Source organism: Amborella trichopoda, chromosome 8 (assembly GCF_054954075.1).
Source record: "Amborella trichopoda isolate Santa Cruz 75 chromosome 8, AtrichopodaSantaCruz75HAP2 v2.0, whole genome shotgun sequence".
In the NCBI taxonomy this organism is placed as follows: Eukaryota; Viridiplantae; Streptophyta; class Magnoliopsida; order Amborellales; family Amborellaceae; genus Amborella; species Amborella trichopoda.
Window position 1 is genome coordinate 42,424,837 of NC_142343.1, and position 18,580 is coordinate 42,443,416.

General features: G+C 35.8%; 1 protein-coding gene across 1 annotated transcript; it reads right to left on the bottom strand.

The window, feature by feature from the left end:
• Window positions 1-4,674: 4,674 nt before the first annotated feature.
• LOC18432261 (small ribosomal subunit protein eS6) lies at window positions 4,675-18,322 on the bottom strand. The gene is made up of 6 exons (XM_006842372.4): window positions 18,228-18,322; window positions 18,027-18,091; window positions 7,198-7,255; window positions 6,977-7,085; window positions 6,119-6,391; window positions 4,675-5,163 (listed from the first exon to the last, which is right to left on the bottom strand). The coding sequence occupies exons 1-6, from the start codon at window positions 18,231-18,233 to the stop codon at window positions 4,925-4,927; spliced, it is 750 nt and encodes a 249-aa protein (XP_006842435.1). The 5' UTR covers window positions 18,234-18,322; the 3' UTR covers window positions 4,675-4,924.
• Window positions 18,323-18,580: the final 258 nt, after the last annotated feature.

An 18,580-nucleotide genomic window follows, 5' to 3' on the forward strand; every position in this document is an offset into this window, starting at 1 on the left:
GAAAATGACTTAACAAGCAATAAGTGCAATGTCTAAAAGTGAGATGTCAATTTATTGATTTGAACTAAGATTAAATTGTTGGGCGTGCCAATTTTCATCATCATCAGTCAAACTTAGAGTTGGGTGAAAAAATATCAAATAAAGCTTGGGTTGGTTGCACTTTTACCGTCCTATGGTGGGCCGGTTCCCCACCCTCACCGGCACGCACATAAATATCATAATTTATTGCCAAAGGGAGGGTACAGTTTGTTTTAAGTTCACGTTTCACATGGAACAACACCAGTTAAGAAGGATAATTTGATGTGAGTGGAAGGTTTTAAAAAGACGAAAAAAATACAAGAACATGAATAGAAGTAGTGAGAAGATATACGATAACCTATAGCTTGATTTAAGATACGGCCCTTGATAAAACGGAACGGTAAAATAGAATTTGTGCAGTCGATCCCAAATGGTAGGGAAGAGACTTGGATGATAGTAATGATGACATTTTAGGAATGTCAAAATAATAATGCCCTACGATTGAATAAAGATTTTCTGAAGTTAGGACGGTCAGAATTATGTGTTTAAGAACTTTAATTCAAAAATGTGTTTTATGAAAATACAAATCTCGTAATTCTAAAGTAGGTCCTAAATTTTCTTTAGCTTAAGAGCATAAATACATAATATGCTCCTGCAGGTACGTTGCACACACTAAGAAACCTCTTTTTCTTTCTTTTCTAGCGCGGTGACAATTCAAAATGAGAGGCCTCACGTGCACGCAAAGTCCAAAAAACACATTCAGAGACCACTATATCGATTTCTTCCTGAAACAAAATCAATGAAGTGTTTGGAAAGAGACCCACTCCCCTCCACCCCCAAAGACATTGTGGGACGGTAATAACTTCATACTCACGTCTGTTATGATCGATAGAGCAGTCGCTGTACCGACAAGGGGTTTGGTCCAGTTAAAATTAGTCTAAGCAGTGGTCGAATCAATTGAACTGGATTTTAACGAAAATAAAAAAAAAAACAAAAACAAATATCATAATTTAAAAAACTTACCAAAAATCATTTTGATGGTTGAATTAGTTAAAACCGGCTTATCTGAATGGCAAAACTATTCAAATATTGATTTTGACTGGTTTTTTTTTAATAGTTTTTATCTTGGACCAAACTGATTAAGGCACCAATCACAATTTGGTCTGATCTTGATAATTATAGTTTTATGGTGATTATATGGGTTGTATTATATATATTTGTTTCGAAAAACTAAGAGCCAGCAATTTTATCGATTTATGATCCTTATGAAGGTCATGTGCGACTTGCTAAACATGGCAACCATAGCAACTTACACTACATGACCACATGTCCATAAGGTCATGTCAACTGCAGAATAATTCTTTCATTTCTTTTACAATTTTGTTTTTTTATTAGGATAATTGCATCAAGCAATGTTTGAAAACACGGCTATTTCCCATCCATATTGCCGATACAAATGGAAATTATTCAAGACCGAATCAATTCTGGGATGGTATGGATCTTGGCCCGGTCTCCTGTAAAAACCTCCTCTTATATATATTTTTTTCCCTTTTTCTTAAGTTTATCTAATATTTTTTTAAGTCCCCACTAAATTCCACCCCATAAACTTAGATTTCATCATTTATTTTATTTCATTCTTTTTAGCATCTTAGGAATCACCAATTCAAACCGATCCAAACCCAATCTGAATCACCTATCCAACAATCTAACACGGATATGTAGGTGAAAGATCTGCCACTCTTATCTGGGTTTTAAAACACTGATATTAAGACTTATGGGCTCGCTTGGATGATAATTGATTTTATATTGAACAGACTATCGTATCTAAATTAATACACTATGAAAAATATTATTCTTTATAGCCGTTTGGTACGTGCCATACATTATTCCAACTACTTGCGATCAGCTACACAAATAATGTTCAGCAATTATTTGTCTATATTACCTTTTGACGATTTTCAGCTATTTTTGCACATGTGATCTTCAATCTTAGGATGAATGATCTCTATCCAGGCTTAGGATGTTATTTTTCTAAACGCATGTTGTTCTTTTTCCTAGCTTGGTATATTTGTATTATGTTTAGTTTCTCTCCTACATGTTGAAAAGCTAAGAGGGAGATCTGCAAGACTTGTAGCCATTATTTTATTTGAAAACAAGATAAAGTGAATAAATGGAAGAAAAAATGAAACTCCTTGTTTGATCCATATTCTCTAATTCTGTTGATTGTTTTTCTTGTACTATTTTTTTTCTATTTTTCTAATTGTCATGGTGAACTTATCAATTACCCTTCTGACCCATTATGTGCAGGCCCCATTCAAGCAGAGCGATGTTACTTGTACACTCCTAAAAGGAGTCTTCTAAATATTTTAGGCGAGTTTCTAAGCATTGCTACCATGTCACTTCCAATCATAAACCTAAATTAGAATCTATGCGAAAGTGTAATTTTGATCTTCTTAGGGATTTTATATTTAAAATCTTTGTTATGTAATGAGATGCAGTGTTATGGATATGATGTAATTTAAGAATAACTTAATATGGGTCGTGTAGGTAGAGAGAGAGGGAGAGAGTATCATAATTTGACCTATAAAACAATCAAAAAACATAATTAGAACCATATAATTTAATTATTGTATTGTTGATAACTTCTTCCCAAAAGATCTTTTTGAGATATCCAGGATTTGCATATCCGTGGACGCAAACGGCCCATAATGGATGATTTCTCCCTCGAGACCATACGATCTTCCAGCGAGAATCTTTTCTTCTGTTTTTGGCCCGGTATATAGTAAAGATTTGGCCTATATCCAATTAAAATTCCATAAAGCCAAGCAATTTTGGATAAAAATGATGACTTTTTTAGGACAACAATGGAATAACATAAGTAAATTTAAAGCGAAAATTGAAGAGATGATTGTCCACTGACATTTTCACTAGATAATGGTTTCTCTAATCGTCTTACAATTCTCTTTCCACAACTACGTACTAGTGTGTCGCTTGTAGAGAAAGGGCATAGGAGGGAGTGTGTGTTGGGAATTATCACGCAGCTGTCTCTAATGGATCTACCAAAAACTGGGATGTTACTTTGGAAGATTATTAGAGGAGTGATAATATGGGAGATCTGGAAGGAGCGTAACCGTGGAACTTTTGAAGGCGAGAGTCGCTTGAAAAAATAAAGCATATGTGGCGCTGGCTGCTTTCTTCTAGGGAGGGCAAGGATATTTCTGCTTGCTTCTAAGGAGGGCACGGGTATCCGAGGTGGATGTGATCATCAATCTTTAGAATATATTGACCTTGGGTTCAGTTAGATCTCGGATCACGAGTGTTTGGACAATGCCCATCTCAAGGTGGTCTTAAGCTGAATAGCTCTTTGGGTAATCCAGGTTTGACAGGTGTGGGAGGGGTAGTTCGAGGCTGGTCTAGCCGAGTTGTTTTTACATTTGCAAGACTCATTGGCGTAGCCACTCTGAATAAAAGTAAAATGCTTGCAATTCTCCATGGATTAAGGATTTTGTGTTTTTGCAATAAAAATCTAGGCAATGTTTATCATTGAAGGTATACTTGTATGCTATTAGATGGTATAACAAAGATTAAAGGGTTCTTTGGGAGTTGAAATCCATTTGGTTACAGATAATAGACTAAGCATTTGGGTTGTCGACTTCGTATCAGCGTGCCTACAGGGAAGCGTATAATATGGCAGAAAACTTGGCTAAAAGAGGTGCTTCTTTGTCTTCTTTTTCCATCCCTGATGAAGTAATCCCATTTGGGCAACTTCTTTCTCAATAATATTTATTAACATCTGTCAAAAAACCAAAAAACAGGGGGAGAGGGATAGAGACAGGGTTAGAGAAAGAGGAACTTGGAGATTAGAGAGTGAGGATAGAGGGGCAACAAACGATTCCTTATATCACATGAGCCTATACGCCTTCCTTATCGCAAAAGAGCCAAATCAAAATGGTCTCCAGCTATTTTTCAGTTAGAAAAACTGGCTTTTAGTTTTCAATTTTATCTTTGCTTCCCTCATTTTTACTAAAAAAAATTAACAGACGAAGACAATCTTCAGAGGGTTGTTAGCGTTCTCTGTGTTACTCGTACTACTGTTTTCCTGATCTTCCACTCTCCAATTTTGACTGAAATATTCACTGCACCCATAAGAAACACCCCCGTAATTGAGCTTTCAAACAAACTGCACGTCCTCCAATATTGGTCTCTCGCCTCTCTCCCACTCACTCCAGAATCTTCTTCCTATGAAAAACCCCCTATTCCTCTCCATTCCTTTTAAAGCCACGAACAATAGTATTGAAACTTGTTGCTCCCTGAAAGATGATCCATTCACCAAAGACATGGACATTAAGGGGTTTAATTCCTTGCCATTGCTACTCTTTAATTCTGTGTTGAGCGAGATGGCATTCAAAGGGCTTAGGCCTAACCTAGCCCTTGTCTCTATAGGGCCCACGCTGCCCCTATTAGGGTCGGGATAGCTGGGCCAAACAGGGCTGGTACAGGTCCGTGTCGAACCCCCGGGCCAAAGTTCAGGCCTACTTTTTTTGGGCCCTCGGCCTAATGCCAGCCCTAAAGGGCTTAGAGGCCTTCCAAAAGATACCCAAAAATCACCAATCATAGTTTTGTTATCCCATGATTACAGCTTAATCAAGTCTAGAGTTTCAAAAGATAAAAAGCACAGAAAATTACGATATTCCATAAGTACGGCCATTACATCTCCTGAATATATTCAAATAAACTCAATAACCAAGTACGACTCTCATATCCTCTCAAAATAATGCACCTACTTCCACAAAATTTTGAGATAACGCAAAATCACCTCACAATCTCAAGAGCAGTTCCTACGGAATACAAAACACCCATACTTTTAACTTGCTGGAAGGAAACAAGGAGAGGACAAAATTGAGACCTAAGCAGCAACCGAAGGCTTTGATGCAGCAGAGAGCCTGGATCTCTTCTTTGCCAAGCTCTCACTCCTCCTCTCCCTCTGCTCCTTGAGCCTCGAGGCAAGGAGCTTCTGATACTCTGCTGCCTCAGCCTTGGCCTTGGCAATCCTCTTCTTCTTCTCCGCCATCCTTGCTCGCTTCCTCTGAATGGTCAATGGGGTGACCAGCCTCTGAATCTTTGGAGCCTTACTAACCTTTTTGCCTGCAACCATAAAGACATTCAACATTGCATCAATTAGTGTCATTTAAAAAGATCAATAAGTAAAACATCATCATAAAAGTTGATCATAAAAATCATGATGTGTCATGATCCATACTGACAAATCTCCTTGAGAATTTCTCAGGACATTCTGATGACATTTCATATGTTTTTTCCTTGGGTAAATCTCAAATAAAAAATAAACAGTTGTGTAAATAGAAGAGAAAAGAAAATTTACTCAAAAAAACAGGAGCAAAGAAAAATTGATTGATGCAACTGTAGCTGCTACCAAAACAATGGAATCAATACCCATTTTCCTGAAAGGATAGGCAACTAAGCTCCAAAATCACACACGCTCTCTCTTCAAGCTCTATCTCCTTTCAAGGAAATAAATAAAAAAGGATTAGGAGCTCTAAAAAGGCTCCATGTCCAATGTGATCATAAAATATGATATGAACAGTCCACTTCAATGGACGGTAAATCAATTGAAGATTTTCGATCTCCAAATCCATTTTTCTGTGAAAGATAATGATCTGCAGATGTTTTCAAACTTTTTTGGATCCTCAATACTAAAAAAAAAAAAAAAGAATTTAAGGTGCAGCTGCATGGATCTGTTATGCAGCAATTGTTGCACCATAAACAGACCAAGAGAAGTAAGGAACGAAACACGTACAGTTTAAATTTTAAGTTTCTACAAGATAGTATTCTTCACAATCATATGACTTGCATGTTTTTATACATATCATTTTTCTTGCAGGCATAGAAAGCAAAGAGAACGCTATATTAAAAACTTGTATTTACATCTAAGCATTTAAATGCCTTCCAGAAAAGTGTCATAGAGGAAACTTTAAAAAGTAAATGAAGAGAAGAACTCGTAATATTTTGAATAAATTTTTCACAATTCATACAAAAAGTTCTTATGAGAATTATCAAGAAATGCCAAATTCAAAAGACCCACCAGCCTTTGTTGTAAAGGTACGTCGATATGTGTTGATATATTTGCGAACATCATCCTCCTTGGAGAGGTTGAAAAGCTTGCGGATCTTCGAAGCCCTCTTTGGACCCCTCATCCTTGGCTTCTCAGTGTCCGTGAGCCCGGGAAGATCGTTCTCACCCTTCTTCACAATCACCAAATTCAAAACCGATAAATCTTGGCTTACAATGCACCCACGCACTGACTTCCTCCTACGCTCCCCATCACGCCTCCCATAGCCACGAAAACAAGGGGTGCCTACTCAAGAAAACCCCAAAGAAGAAGCCTTAGCACCACACCACATAGCATGTAGTAAATACATACACAAACATGAATATAGCATGTAGCAAATACATACACAACCATGAATATGGTAAATCCTCATATCCATTCCAGTTATGACTACCCAAAGAACAATCGATAGACAGGTAAAGATGGGGATCCAGCGGAACAGGATATGAGCCTTATGGTGGGTGGCAATCTCTCGCCATAGGTGTCCCACATTTCAGTGGATGCTGATGGCCCCAATGGACCATTGACATTTTGTAATCGTTATGCTTTTTCAAAATGAAAAGTATATCAAAATGCAATGGATGATCGGCCTGTGGAATACAATACCAAAGGTGCGCCTACCATTCATTCCAATAACATATGGGTAAGATTAAGAGTTACTTGGGTGAATGTCATGGTAGTCCCCAATACAGCTAATCTCCATTACACCTCATCAGAAATGGATGGCAGATGTCCCTTTGGAATACCATATCTTTTACTCCATTGTACAATGGTATACTTGAAATAATTTGAAAACAACACAAAAAAAATCAAAGGATTAAAAAATGCAACCTCTGTGAAGTAGCAGGCGGACACGGCCAGGAGTTAGAACTCCCTGCTTCATTGGGAACCCCTGTTTATCACAGCCTCCCATTATCTTGAATACATAGCCATTGAATTCCTGACAGAAACAAATATACATGAGTGGTAGGATTCTAACAATAATAAGAAGCTTAACTATTAAAAGTTATTACAAATGAGGCTAAACAAAACAAGGTAATAAGGAAATATACCTCTCCCAAAGCATCTCCACTGACCTCCTGAGAGATCCTCTTGTCATAGAAGGCTCGCCTGTACAGATATATGAGATTTTAGTAAAGCACCATTTTTTTTTTTAGCTTCTTTTTTTTTGGGGGGGCTTTCATGATAAACCATGGTAATCTGAGAATGCTATGATAAGACCTCCAGTTGAAATCAACCCAACAAGTGAGTAACTAGCTTTCAAATATCCATTTCCTAAGTCATGATAAAACAAGTGGATACAAGAAAAGTGTAGGACTCTACAGAGTAGAATCATAGCCCCTAACAAACTAACCCGAGAGTGAAACCTTAGATCAAGGAAAATCAACCATTTTGATGTCAATCAAAGATCAGGATGCTTCAAAACCAAGACCTCCCATCACAGTGAACCAGCCAATTGAACCTCAATCAAAGTTCAGGATAAATCTACAGAGATAGAATACAAGCCCCACCCAACCAGAAAATTTATTTCATTAAAATAGGGTTGGAAACCAGCCACTTTCAGGTCAACCAAAGCTCAGGATAAATAAACCAAAATAAAGTACAAGCACCACCCAAACAAACAAAATGTATTTCCATTCACGAAATGATCAGTTCAGGCATTGAAATTAAGGCATGTCCAAACGTGCACTACGGTTAAAACCATAGTTACTAGAATCTTCCATGCCAGGGGGCAATTGCCCTTTGGAATGTTGCTTCAGCACTACAGACAAGGGAAGGATCCCCTTTTCTAATTTAGGATTCTCAATTCCCAAAATTAAAAAATCATGATCTTAAGTTATTTGGGATCCAGATCCACAGCATCAAATCCCAAAGTTCATTGGTGCACTGAACCGTGATTTGATCATCATGTGTTCAAACTTCAAAGTCTTGGCATGACAGAAACAATATTTAAATGCAAATATCTATAGTTAAAGAATTGCATAAAAGGGTTTATAGAATCATACAACAAAGAGGCCTATTTTATGGTTTTATTTAGCTGACCCCAAATACTTGGGAAAAGGCTATGATGATCATGATAATTGTTGCATAAATTAATACAAAGGGTCATAGAATGATAGCGATAATGATATGGAATTCTTGAATTTTTTTTCAAATTTTATTTGAAACATAGTATTGTTTACATTCTATTTTATGGTTTATTAAGGACATCAATAAGACCAGCCATGCATTATGGGATTGAGTGTTGTCGGTCTAGAAATAACATAATTATAGAATGTGTATTAATGAGATGAGGATGTTGAGATGGATGAGTGGAAAGACAAGAAAAGACTGTATTTGGATCAGTGTTCTAAATGCAGGATGCAGCCTCGATGCGGTGGGGGGCCGATGCGGCTTGATGCGGCCCGGATGCGGGTGCATCGCGATGATGCAGTCAATAAATGCAAAAAAATTCTAAAAAATTTAAAAAATAAGTTAATGCATAGAAAAAAATATGAAGGTGATATATGTGATAGTAGGTATTTTAGTTTACTGATTAACTTCAATACTATTAGCTGTCGAAGATTCTGTATCCAGTTATCCACCCATATAAGTATTTCCACAGAGCAAGCATATCACACAATTTCTATCTTTAGGATATTTTAGTTTAGCATATTTTCAAGCCGGATCCTTATTACTAGAAAATTGGGAAGACATTGCCCCCAAAAATATGTATAATAGTAATATTGTACAAGAAGGAAAAAAAATTTATCGACTCTGTGAAGTACTACTCGATTTTTTTGCGACCTCTGAAACCCCCGATTTCTTATCACAAATTCACCCTAACATCTCCAAATCAACAATCAAAGGCATCCAATGAACATCCAAGTATCAAACAACCACCAAATCGAAGATTTTGATGAAAAAAAAATTCAGGCGAAATTTTTTTTTACCTCGATTTGATGCAAAAAAAAAGCCACAAAAGTGGCTAAAAATCTTCGTTTAGGGCCCCTAATACCCCCCCAAACAGTTTCCCTAACATTTGGATGGTCAAAAAGACCATTTTTCCCCCCCGAGGGGCAAAACAGAAAAAAAATTCGGCAGATACTGTAGCAGTGGGATGCAGCCTATGGGGGATGCGGCTACGATACGGCCTGATTTGGCACATATGTGGCCGCATCTGTCAAAAGCGCATATGCGGCTGTTTCTGATGTGGATGCGAGCGCATCCCGCGTGATGTGGCCGCATATGCGGCGATGCGGCCGCATTTTAAAACATTGATTTGGAATGAATACATCCGATGGAACTAAGATACAATAGGCAATAATATGAGGGTAGACTTAGGTGGTCCGGCCATGTGCAGCGATGACCTAGAACATCACCAACTAGGAAGGGCAATTCAGTTCAAGTGGAAGGCTCTAAAGGGCAAAAGGAAAGCCCCAAAGGACAAAAGAGATATTTTGACTTATGATCTGACTAAGGGTATGACCATTGATAAAGCAGAATGACGGAAAAGGATCCATACAATAGATCCCAAATAGTTGGGATAAAGCTCAAAATGATGGTGATGATGATATTATTAAGTACGATAAAAACAGCACCTTCTTTTATTGAACAAAGAAGGATGGGCATCTAGAAACTCTACTTCACCTCAATCCTAAATTCCTAAGGGAACACAAAATAAATGTCTTGTTCTAAGAATGTATTATTAATTAATCAAATGGTTGCACTGTCTTTATTCAACAAAGAAGGATGGCATGTCTATAAACTCTAGTTAACTTCGATTCTTATACTTAGGAAACCCTATTTAAGGGCACTCAAAGACCTTGACTCCAATACTAGTGAGAAGCGCTCATCAAGGGCACTCAAACATTGATTCCAATACCTGGGGATCCCTTGTTTAGGGCAGTTGACGGCCTCAATTCCAACACTAGGGGGGGACCTGGCTAAGGACACTCAATACATCAATTCAAATACTAAGAGATTCTTGGTTAAGGTTACCCTAGAATCCTGAACGTTTTTCCATATAGAAATCACCCCTTTATAGTTTCTTGCTACGTCCAAAATGGTTGGGAGTTGGGAGCACAATTCCCAAAATACTGGGATCTTAATCCCCAAAGAGTTGGATCTCAATCCGTATGGAAGCACTTCCTACCGGGATTGTCTCTAATTGTGATTCCTGGCCTTCGATTCCCAAATCCCTCCCACATCCGCTTCCAACAACTATGAATCAAACTTTTCATAACCATCTAGATTTGAAGCATAAAATTTTCTTGATCAAATCCACTCCTATAGATGATAAAGTTATCATTCTGTATTATCATTTTGTGATCAGTTCCCAGCAAAACAGAAGTCCAAACCATAAAGAGGACAACAAAAATGAGTAAAGGACAAAGAACCAAGGAAAAACTGGTGAAATGCAACCAATTTGTGGGTGCTTGCTTATACATATGTATGTATGTATATATGGAAGCATCTACAAAACGCCTATAGGTGAAGTTCTACAGTAATTCACCGACACCTCATTACCGTCCAAAGTTCTTATCTAAATTTTAGGGCGTGTGTACATATGAACAAATGAACAAGTCACACCAAAATATAATATTAAAAAATTAATATACATAAAATAAAATGACAAAATTACGACTGAAACTTTATAGGGGTATTTTGCATAATTTTTATCATTCAAATTATTTGTTTTATATTTTATTCATGTGCATCTCACTAAGGCGCACACACCTACAAAATTTTAGATTTTTATGATTTGTAAAAAAAAAATTTAAAATTCAAACACTATCAGACATCTGTGACCGTGTGATAAGCTTTGAACGGTGATAAAGCCCCAGGTGAAGTACTGTAGAACTTCACATATAGGCATTTTGTAGTGTTTTCATAGGAATTATTTGTTTACATTTTATTCATGTGCATCTCGCTAAGGCGCACACACCTACAAATTTATTTTCAGATTATTATGATTTGTAAAAAAAAACATTTAAACTCAAACACTATCAGATATCTGTAACCGTGTGATAAGCTTTGACGGTGATAAAGCCGTAGGTGAAGTACTGTAGAACTTCACTTATAGGTGCCTATAGGTGAAGTTAGGTGAAGTTCTACAGTACTTCACCTACGGCTTTATCACCATTCAAAGCTTATCACACGGTCACAGATATCTTATAGTGTTTGAGTTTTAATATTTCTTTTTACAAATCATAATAATCTGAAAATTTGTAGGTGTGTGCGCCTTAGTGAGATGCACATGAATAAAATATAAAACAAATAATTTGAATGATAAAAATTACGCAAAATAACCCTATAAAGTTTTAGGGGTAATTTTGTCATTTTATTTTATGTATATTATTTTTTTTATATTTTATTTTGGTGCGACTTGTTCACATGTACACAATCCCCAAATTTTATATAAATCTGATTAGTACAATAATTATAAAAATTCAAATACTACCAGACAACTGTAACCGTATGATGAACTTTAGACGGTAATGAGGTGTAGATGAAGCCTCGTAAAACTTCACCTATAGGCGTTTTGTAGATGCTTCCATATATATAAAAACATATATATCCTATTCCGGGAGAACTATAGTCAATTGGAATATCGATGGTATGTCGGACCATCAAATTTTGGATACAATAAAACATATGACCATGTATGCCACTGCTTGTAAAGTAGCAGGAAACCATGATCAAGAGGTGGCTAAGGCCATTGTTTATGGTTTCACAGGATGGTTAAGAGGATGGTGGGATTTCCACATGAGTGAAACCGCTAAACAGCAGATATTAAATGCTACAAGACAGTGGACTATAAAAAATGAATATAATCAAGAAGTATCCCAAAGTGAAAGTGATGTCGTAAATACACTTATTTATACTATAACCCTACATTTTGTGAGCAGTACCTCTTTGTTAGATGCTAGGTCAGAAGACCTATTATCCAATCTAAGATGTCTGACTTTATCTCACTATAAATGGTATAAGGGTGTCTTCTTTTCTCGCCTTCTGTCAAGGGAAGACAGTAGTGCAAACCATTGGAAAGAGAAGTTTATAGCAGGCCTACCATACTTATTTGCAGAAAAAGTAAAGACTAGATTAAAGAATAAAATAATGGAATAATACCATATTCTCTTTACACTATAGGAGAACTTTCTGCAGAAATCTATGCAGAAGGACTTGCCCTGTGTACCGATCTAAAGCTTAGAAGACAATTAGACAAACAGAGAATGACGGGCAAGAAAGAACTTGGTGATTTCTGTGAACAGTTCGGTTATAATACTATTCCACTATCTAATAAAACTCATAAAAAGAAATATAAAAAACATAAATCTGGCCAGAAAAATAGTAAATTTAGCAAAAAAGAGAAATTTACTAGAAAGTTTGTCCCAAAAAATAACTTTAAGAAATCAAAGGGCAAAAGGAAACTACCGGTATGTTATAATTGTGGAAAAGTAGGACATTATAAAAATAGTTGTAATATAAAAAAGAAAATTAATACTTTGCAAATAGAAATGAAGTTAAAAATCAATTGTATCAAATTCTGCAATTAGATGAAACATCTGATATAAGCTCATCAAGTTCTGACTCGGAGCCTCTACTTGGAGAAATAGAAGACGAAAGTCTAATATTTAGTAGCTCAGACTCTGAAGAGAAAATGGAAATAGAGGATTGCTTCCGTCAGACTCTTACTGAGGAAGACAATCTAATTATAGACATAATAGATAAAATCACTGAGCCAGAAGCAAAGAAAGAAGCCTTAACCCAATTTATTCAAATAGAAAAAATAAAAAGAAAACCTCCCCCTCTTGTTAAAACTCAAGAAGACTATAGCCTAGCCGAAATACTGAAAAGGATTAATAAAAAAGATAATATCCAAAACGAGCCATCTGTTGCTGAACTTAAGCATGAATTAATAGAAGTAAAAAATGAATTAATAGTGCTTAAAAATAGAATAAGAGTCTTAGAATTAGCATCTAATATGCAAGATATCCCTGAAGAATCGGATGAAGAACTAGAATTTAATAGTATCATAAACAATTATAAAAACTCCCTATCTCCAATAATTGACATGCCAGAATCATCAGACTCAAAACAAGATATTATACAAACTGATGACAACATAAATCTTCTCAATAAAGACATTACACAAAAATGGTTTGTCTTGATAAGAATAGTTGTTGGAAATGAATATAGTTTTCAGTCCCTAGCCTTAATAGATTCAGGCGTTGATCTCAATTGCATAAATGAAAGATTAGTACCGACAAAATACTTTAGTAAGACAACACAAATATTAAATACTGCAGATGGTAGTAGACTGATAATAAATTATAAGTTGCCCAATGCTGCAATATGCAATAATGGTAATTGTCTTGAAATGCCTTTTATAATGGTCAAATGTTTAAGCCAAGCAGTGATCCTTGGAAGACCTTTTTTAAATTTATTATATCCAATAAAAATTGATAGTTCAGGAATTGAATCTAATTTTAATGGACATAATATTAAATTTGAATTTATTGATAAACCAAAAATAAAAGAAATACATAGTGTCAAACAAACCCTAGAAAATAAAGAAAAATTATTATACTATTTAAAAGAAGAAATAAGATATAAACAAATAGATGAGAAACTTGCTCTCCCAAAAAATATTAAAATAATTAATCAAATAAAGACAAAAATAGAAATCGAGATATCCACTTATTTGCCTAGTGCATTCTGGAATATAAAAAAACACATAGTAAGTTTGCCTTATGAAGAAAACTTTCATGAAAGAAATATTCCTACTAAGGCTAGACCCATTCAAATGAATCCGAGACTCCTCGAGATTTGCAAAAAGAAATCGATGAATTACTTGATAAGCAGCTAATCAAAAAGAGTTCGTCGTCGTGGAGTTGTTCTGCTTTTTATGTTGAAAAGGCTTCAGAGAAAGAAAGGGGAGTCCCCAGACTTGTGATAAACTATAAACCGCTAAATAAGGTACTGACATGGGTAAGGTATCCTATTCCAAATAAAAAGGATTTGTTAGATAGACTTGTCAATGCTTGTATATTTTCTAAATTCGATCTTAAGTCAGGATATTGGCAAATACAAATTTCTAAAAAGAATAGATATAAAATTGCTTTCAATGTCCCTTTTGGGCAATACGAATGGAACGTAATGCCCTTTGGGCTCAAAAATGCTCCTTCCGAATTTCAAAATATTATGAATGATGTTTTCAATCCCTATATAAAATTTATGATAGTTTATATAGATGATGTTTTAATATTCTCATAATCTTTTGAACAACACATCAAACACATAAACGCCTTCATAAATGCAATCAAAGCAACAGGCCTAGTAGTATCTGCTAAGAAAATTAGTCTATGCCAAACCAAGATAAGGTTCTTGGGTCACAATACATATCAAGGAAATATCATTCCCATTGATAGAGCTATAGAATTTGCTAGTAAATTTCCAGATATTATTTTAGACAAAACTGATTTACAAAGGTTTTTGGGATGCCTAAATTATATTTCAGATTTTTATAAAAATTTAGCTATTGATGCTAAACCCTTGTTTGATAGACTAAAAAAGAATCCACCTAAATGGACTGAGGAACATACTTCAGCAGTTCGAGAAATAAAAAATAAAGTTTCACTTTCCAATCCTAATGCTTTTAAAATAATAGAATGTGATGCCTCCGAAATTGGATTAGGAAGGATCCTAAAGCAACAACTTGATAAAACAGAACATTTGGTCCGCTATACTTCCAAAGCCTGGAATAAAACGCAGCAAAATTATTCCACGGTCATTGTGTTTCTAAATTCCAAAGTGATATTTTAAATAAAAAATTTCTCATTCGCACTGATTGCAAATCAGCCAAAGATATTTCGCTCAAAGATGTCAAAAATCTGGTTTCCAAACAAATCTTTGCGCGTTGGCAAGCAATTCTTTCTTCCTTTGAATTTGATGTGGAACACATCAAAGGAAACACTAATTTCCTTCCTGATTTTCTCACTCGTGAATTTTTGCAGGGGGGACAGGGACAGGAATAACAGAGACCGCCTTTTAATAATTCATACAAATACAAATACAAATACGAGTAAAACAAACGAGATAGTCCCTTTAAATATGGGAAAAGGGAAAGAAATAGTCCCATCTTTAATTGGAAGCCCTCTTATACACTCTCTTGTCACTCTTAACCACCTCATAACGAGGCAAGAACTCCAGCATCGAAAAAATCAATATTTATAGAAACCACTTTCTTGTTAGATTCAGTAATAGAAGATGAACATATGGACATGGATCCAATTAATTTGGCTAACGTATATTTAATAAACCATATGAGCCCTTCCAATAATAATAAGACTAGAGAATGGTATAAAGCCATTCTTCTTGAAACCGGCTCTATAACCCTAGTCCATTTTTGTCAAAAGAATACAAATACCATTGCTTATTCTAAGTTCCAAATAAGGAAAATTATTTCCTATAAAGAATGGGGAATGGACCCCACAAGAAGCAGAAAGCTCAATGCACCAGAATTCAATAGCAAATATTACAGGTATTCTGAGTACATAGACGCTTGGAACAAAGTATTATATCTCCAAAGCAATACTAATTCCCATACCTGGTTTATACAAATAAAACTTCCAGTGGTCTCTGAACTGCCAAATTGGTTCAAAATATGGTTCAAGATTTGGGAATCTGGATCTGATATATTACCACAAAAAATACTGCTTTCTCAACAAAAGTTTGCTGAATACAACAATAAAAACCCCAAGCTTGATATGCATCTATACTTCATGGCTTTTTACCAAATCCCATGAATAATGAAATGGACATATGCAATAACTGATGACTATACCCAAAATTGGGAATATATTCCTAAATTAGGAAAACAAGTTTATACTAAATGGTGGGACGTATATGAAAATAAAGTTGTAGACCCTGAGAATATAAAATTAAGAAAGATTTCTACTCCAGTCCACAAGAAAAAGGAAGATCATGTTTCTGAATACATAAATAAAATGAAGCAGCAAAACCCAACTGCTTCTAAAGAACAATTAAAAAGAAAGTTATTACAAATGTTTGAAGAAGAAGCTGAAGCCATGTCAACTTCAACAAATGAGGAAGATCTTACCCCTGAAGGAGAAGATTGAGCGCTTATACAACCACAGATCGATTTCCATGAAGGCCAGTTAGCCCGAAAGTAAGCCTGAATAAAAGCCCAAAAGCCGCAAGCTGCTACATTACTTTGTCAACATCAAAAGATACTACCCATCTGCCACCTGTCCATAGTCACTATTCTACCGACACAAAATACCAAAATATTACTATTGCAAGATGCCACCGTACTACCACCTGTCAGACTCACCGACAGAAGTTACTATTCCAAGATGCCACCGTACTACCCCCTGTCAGATTCACCGACAGAAGTTACTATTCTAGATGCCGTCGTACTGCCATTTGTCAGAATCATCAACAAAGGCTACTGTTCCCAGATGCCACCGTCCTACAGTGGCACCTTTTGGTCATCTCCAACCACTGTGCCTCACCTTTTGGTCATCTCCAACTACTGTGCCTCACCTTTGGTCATCTCCAATTACTGTGCCTCTCTTTTGAGCAGGCATCCTAATAATTGAGCCAAGGGTTCCTACATCTATAAAAGGGAGTCATTCCTTGGAAGGAAGGCATCCGGAGTGTGCCTAAGTCTTCTCTTCTTCTCTGCACTACCTCTCTTCTCTTCTTCTCTGCTCTACCTCTCTTCTCTTCTTCTCTGCTCTGCTCTAAGCTTTTCCTCTTTAAGTTACTCATCTTCCTTCTTACTCATCTTCCTTCGTGCCGTAACTCCTGTAAGTTTTTATGTTCTCTATCTCTGGGTGATTGTCTGTTTATTGTTCTATAACTCAGAGCGCTCCTACTCCGAGCGGTTAGCTTCTCGGAGCATTCCTGCTCTATCCGTTTAATCTTTTCGTAACCTCTCTTCTCTTAAACCATATGTTCTTCTTTAAGTCCTCTCTGAACATCTCTGAGCCCTGCTTCTCTCTCTCTTGCAAAAATACTATTCACTCTGATAACTCTGCCAATCTTACTCTACCTCTTTTATTTTCGGTTTTAAAACATGTATATCGGGTGGTGTTCATAATTAAAGCCACACCGACTTTGAGTGATTGTGAGGATTGCATGTGTGATTGTAATTTCGATAGCTTGCCGAGTCAGTGTCCTGAGGAGTGGAAGCTCTTCACCAGTCTTTGTATTTGTAGAAAGTAAGTACTCCTTTATGTTCTAATGATAGTTTGTTTCAATGCAATTAAAGTTTATTGTTAGCATAAAAGTTAGAACAGCTACTCTTATAAATTGAATTGTTATTGATATTTCTTTTCCATTATTATTATTTCTGATAATTGCCTGTCTTTACATTAGATTTATCAAGCCACTATTATCAATATAAGTTCTAAAATAACTTCAAAAATAGATCTTGGGTGTTATGGTATATATATATATATATATATATATATATATATATATATATGGGAAAATGGAAACAAAACTCAAGCCGCTTAATAGGGTAATTTCCAGAATCATAGAAACAATTATTTAATCATCAAGCCTGTTAACAGGAATCCTCATAGTATTCAGAATTTGATATTTTTTTACCAATTAAGGAACCCAAAAGTATGAAATCTATATACTCTAACCAAATCAATGAAAAACAATCACAGGTTTCAATCTCAAACTAAAAAATCAAACTCGCAACTCATCAAGAAGCAGAGCCTCTGAAAATCAATCAAAATCACATATGACAGAATCACATGCATAACGATCACAGCAAGAAATACCCTAAACCCTAGAGAAAGTCGAAACAAACAAATGAAAGGAGGCAAAAAAGGCAGATTTTAGAAAGAGAGAAGCTCACAGCTTCTGGTCATCGTCTATCTCCAGCTTCTTCTGGCAACCAGTGGTTGGGTTAGCGATGTTGAACTGCCAAAATGAAAAAAAAAAAAAAAAAGAGCATCAGAGAGAGAAACACTGCTTGAACTTAGGGCAATTATCTGTGAGAAAACTCGAAAAAAAATTGAACACTGGTTAAAGTTGATTTAGGGCACAAAACAAATACCTTCATTTTTGAAGAGCTTCAAAACCAGACGAGACGAAGCAAAGACAGAAAACAGAAGATGTTAGGGTTTCTCAGCTCAACATTAAAATCGCAATGGTCGGTCAGTGTATGGGGCTTTGCTTCTAAAGGGCTCGAGTCGTTTTCTATCTGCCCTTATGATTTTTGGTTTTCCAATCCAATCCTACGTAAATTTGCGTTACCCCAACTTTATGTTCGCAACGAGTTTGGTTTTTTGGTTTATTTGGTTTTGGGTGCGATTTGTACAGGATTCTAAACAATCAAAGTAAAGCTCACTTTGTCCATAAATGTAGTTCCTGATGAAAATATTTATAATTGTTTTTAAATATATTTTT

Bases quoted from the DNA above. Each gene is read 5' to 3' on its own strand.
- LOC18432261 (XM_006842372.4), bottom strand. The intron at 7,256-18,026 runs GTGAGCTTCTCT...ATATCTGTACAG, and splicing joins ATAGACGATGACCAGAAGCT to GCGAGCCTTCTATGACAAGA. The intron at 6,392-6,976 runs GTTGCATTTTTT...TTTCTTGAGTAG, and splicing joins CCGCCTGCTACTTCACAGAG to GCACCCCTTGTTTTCGTGGC.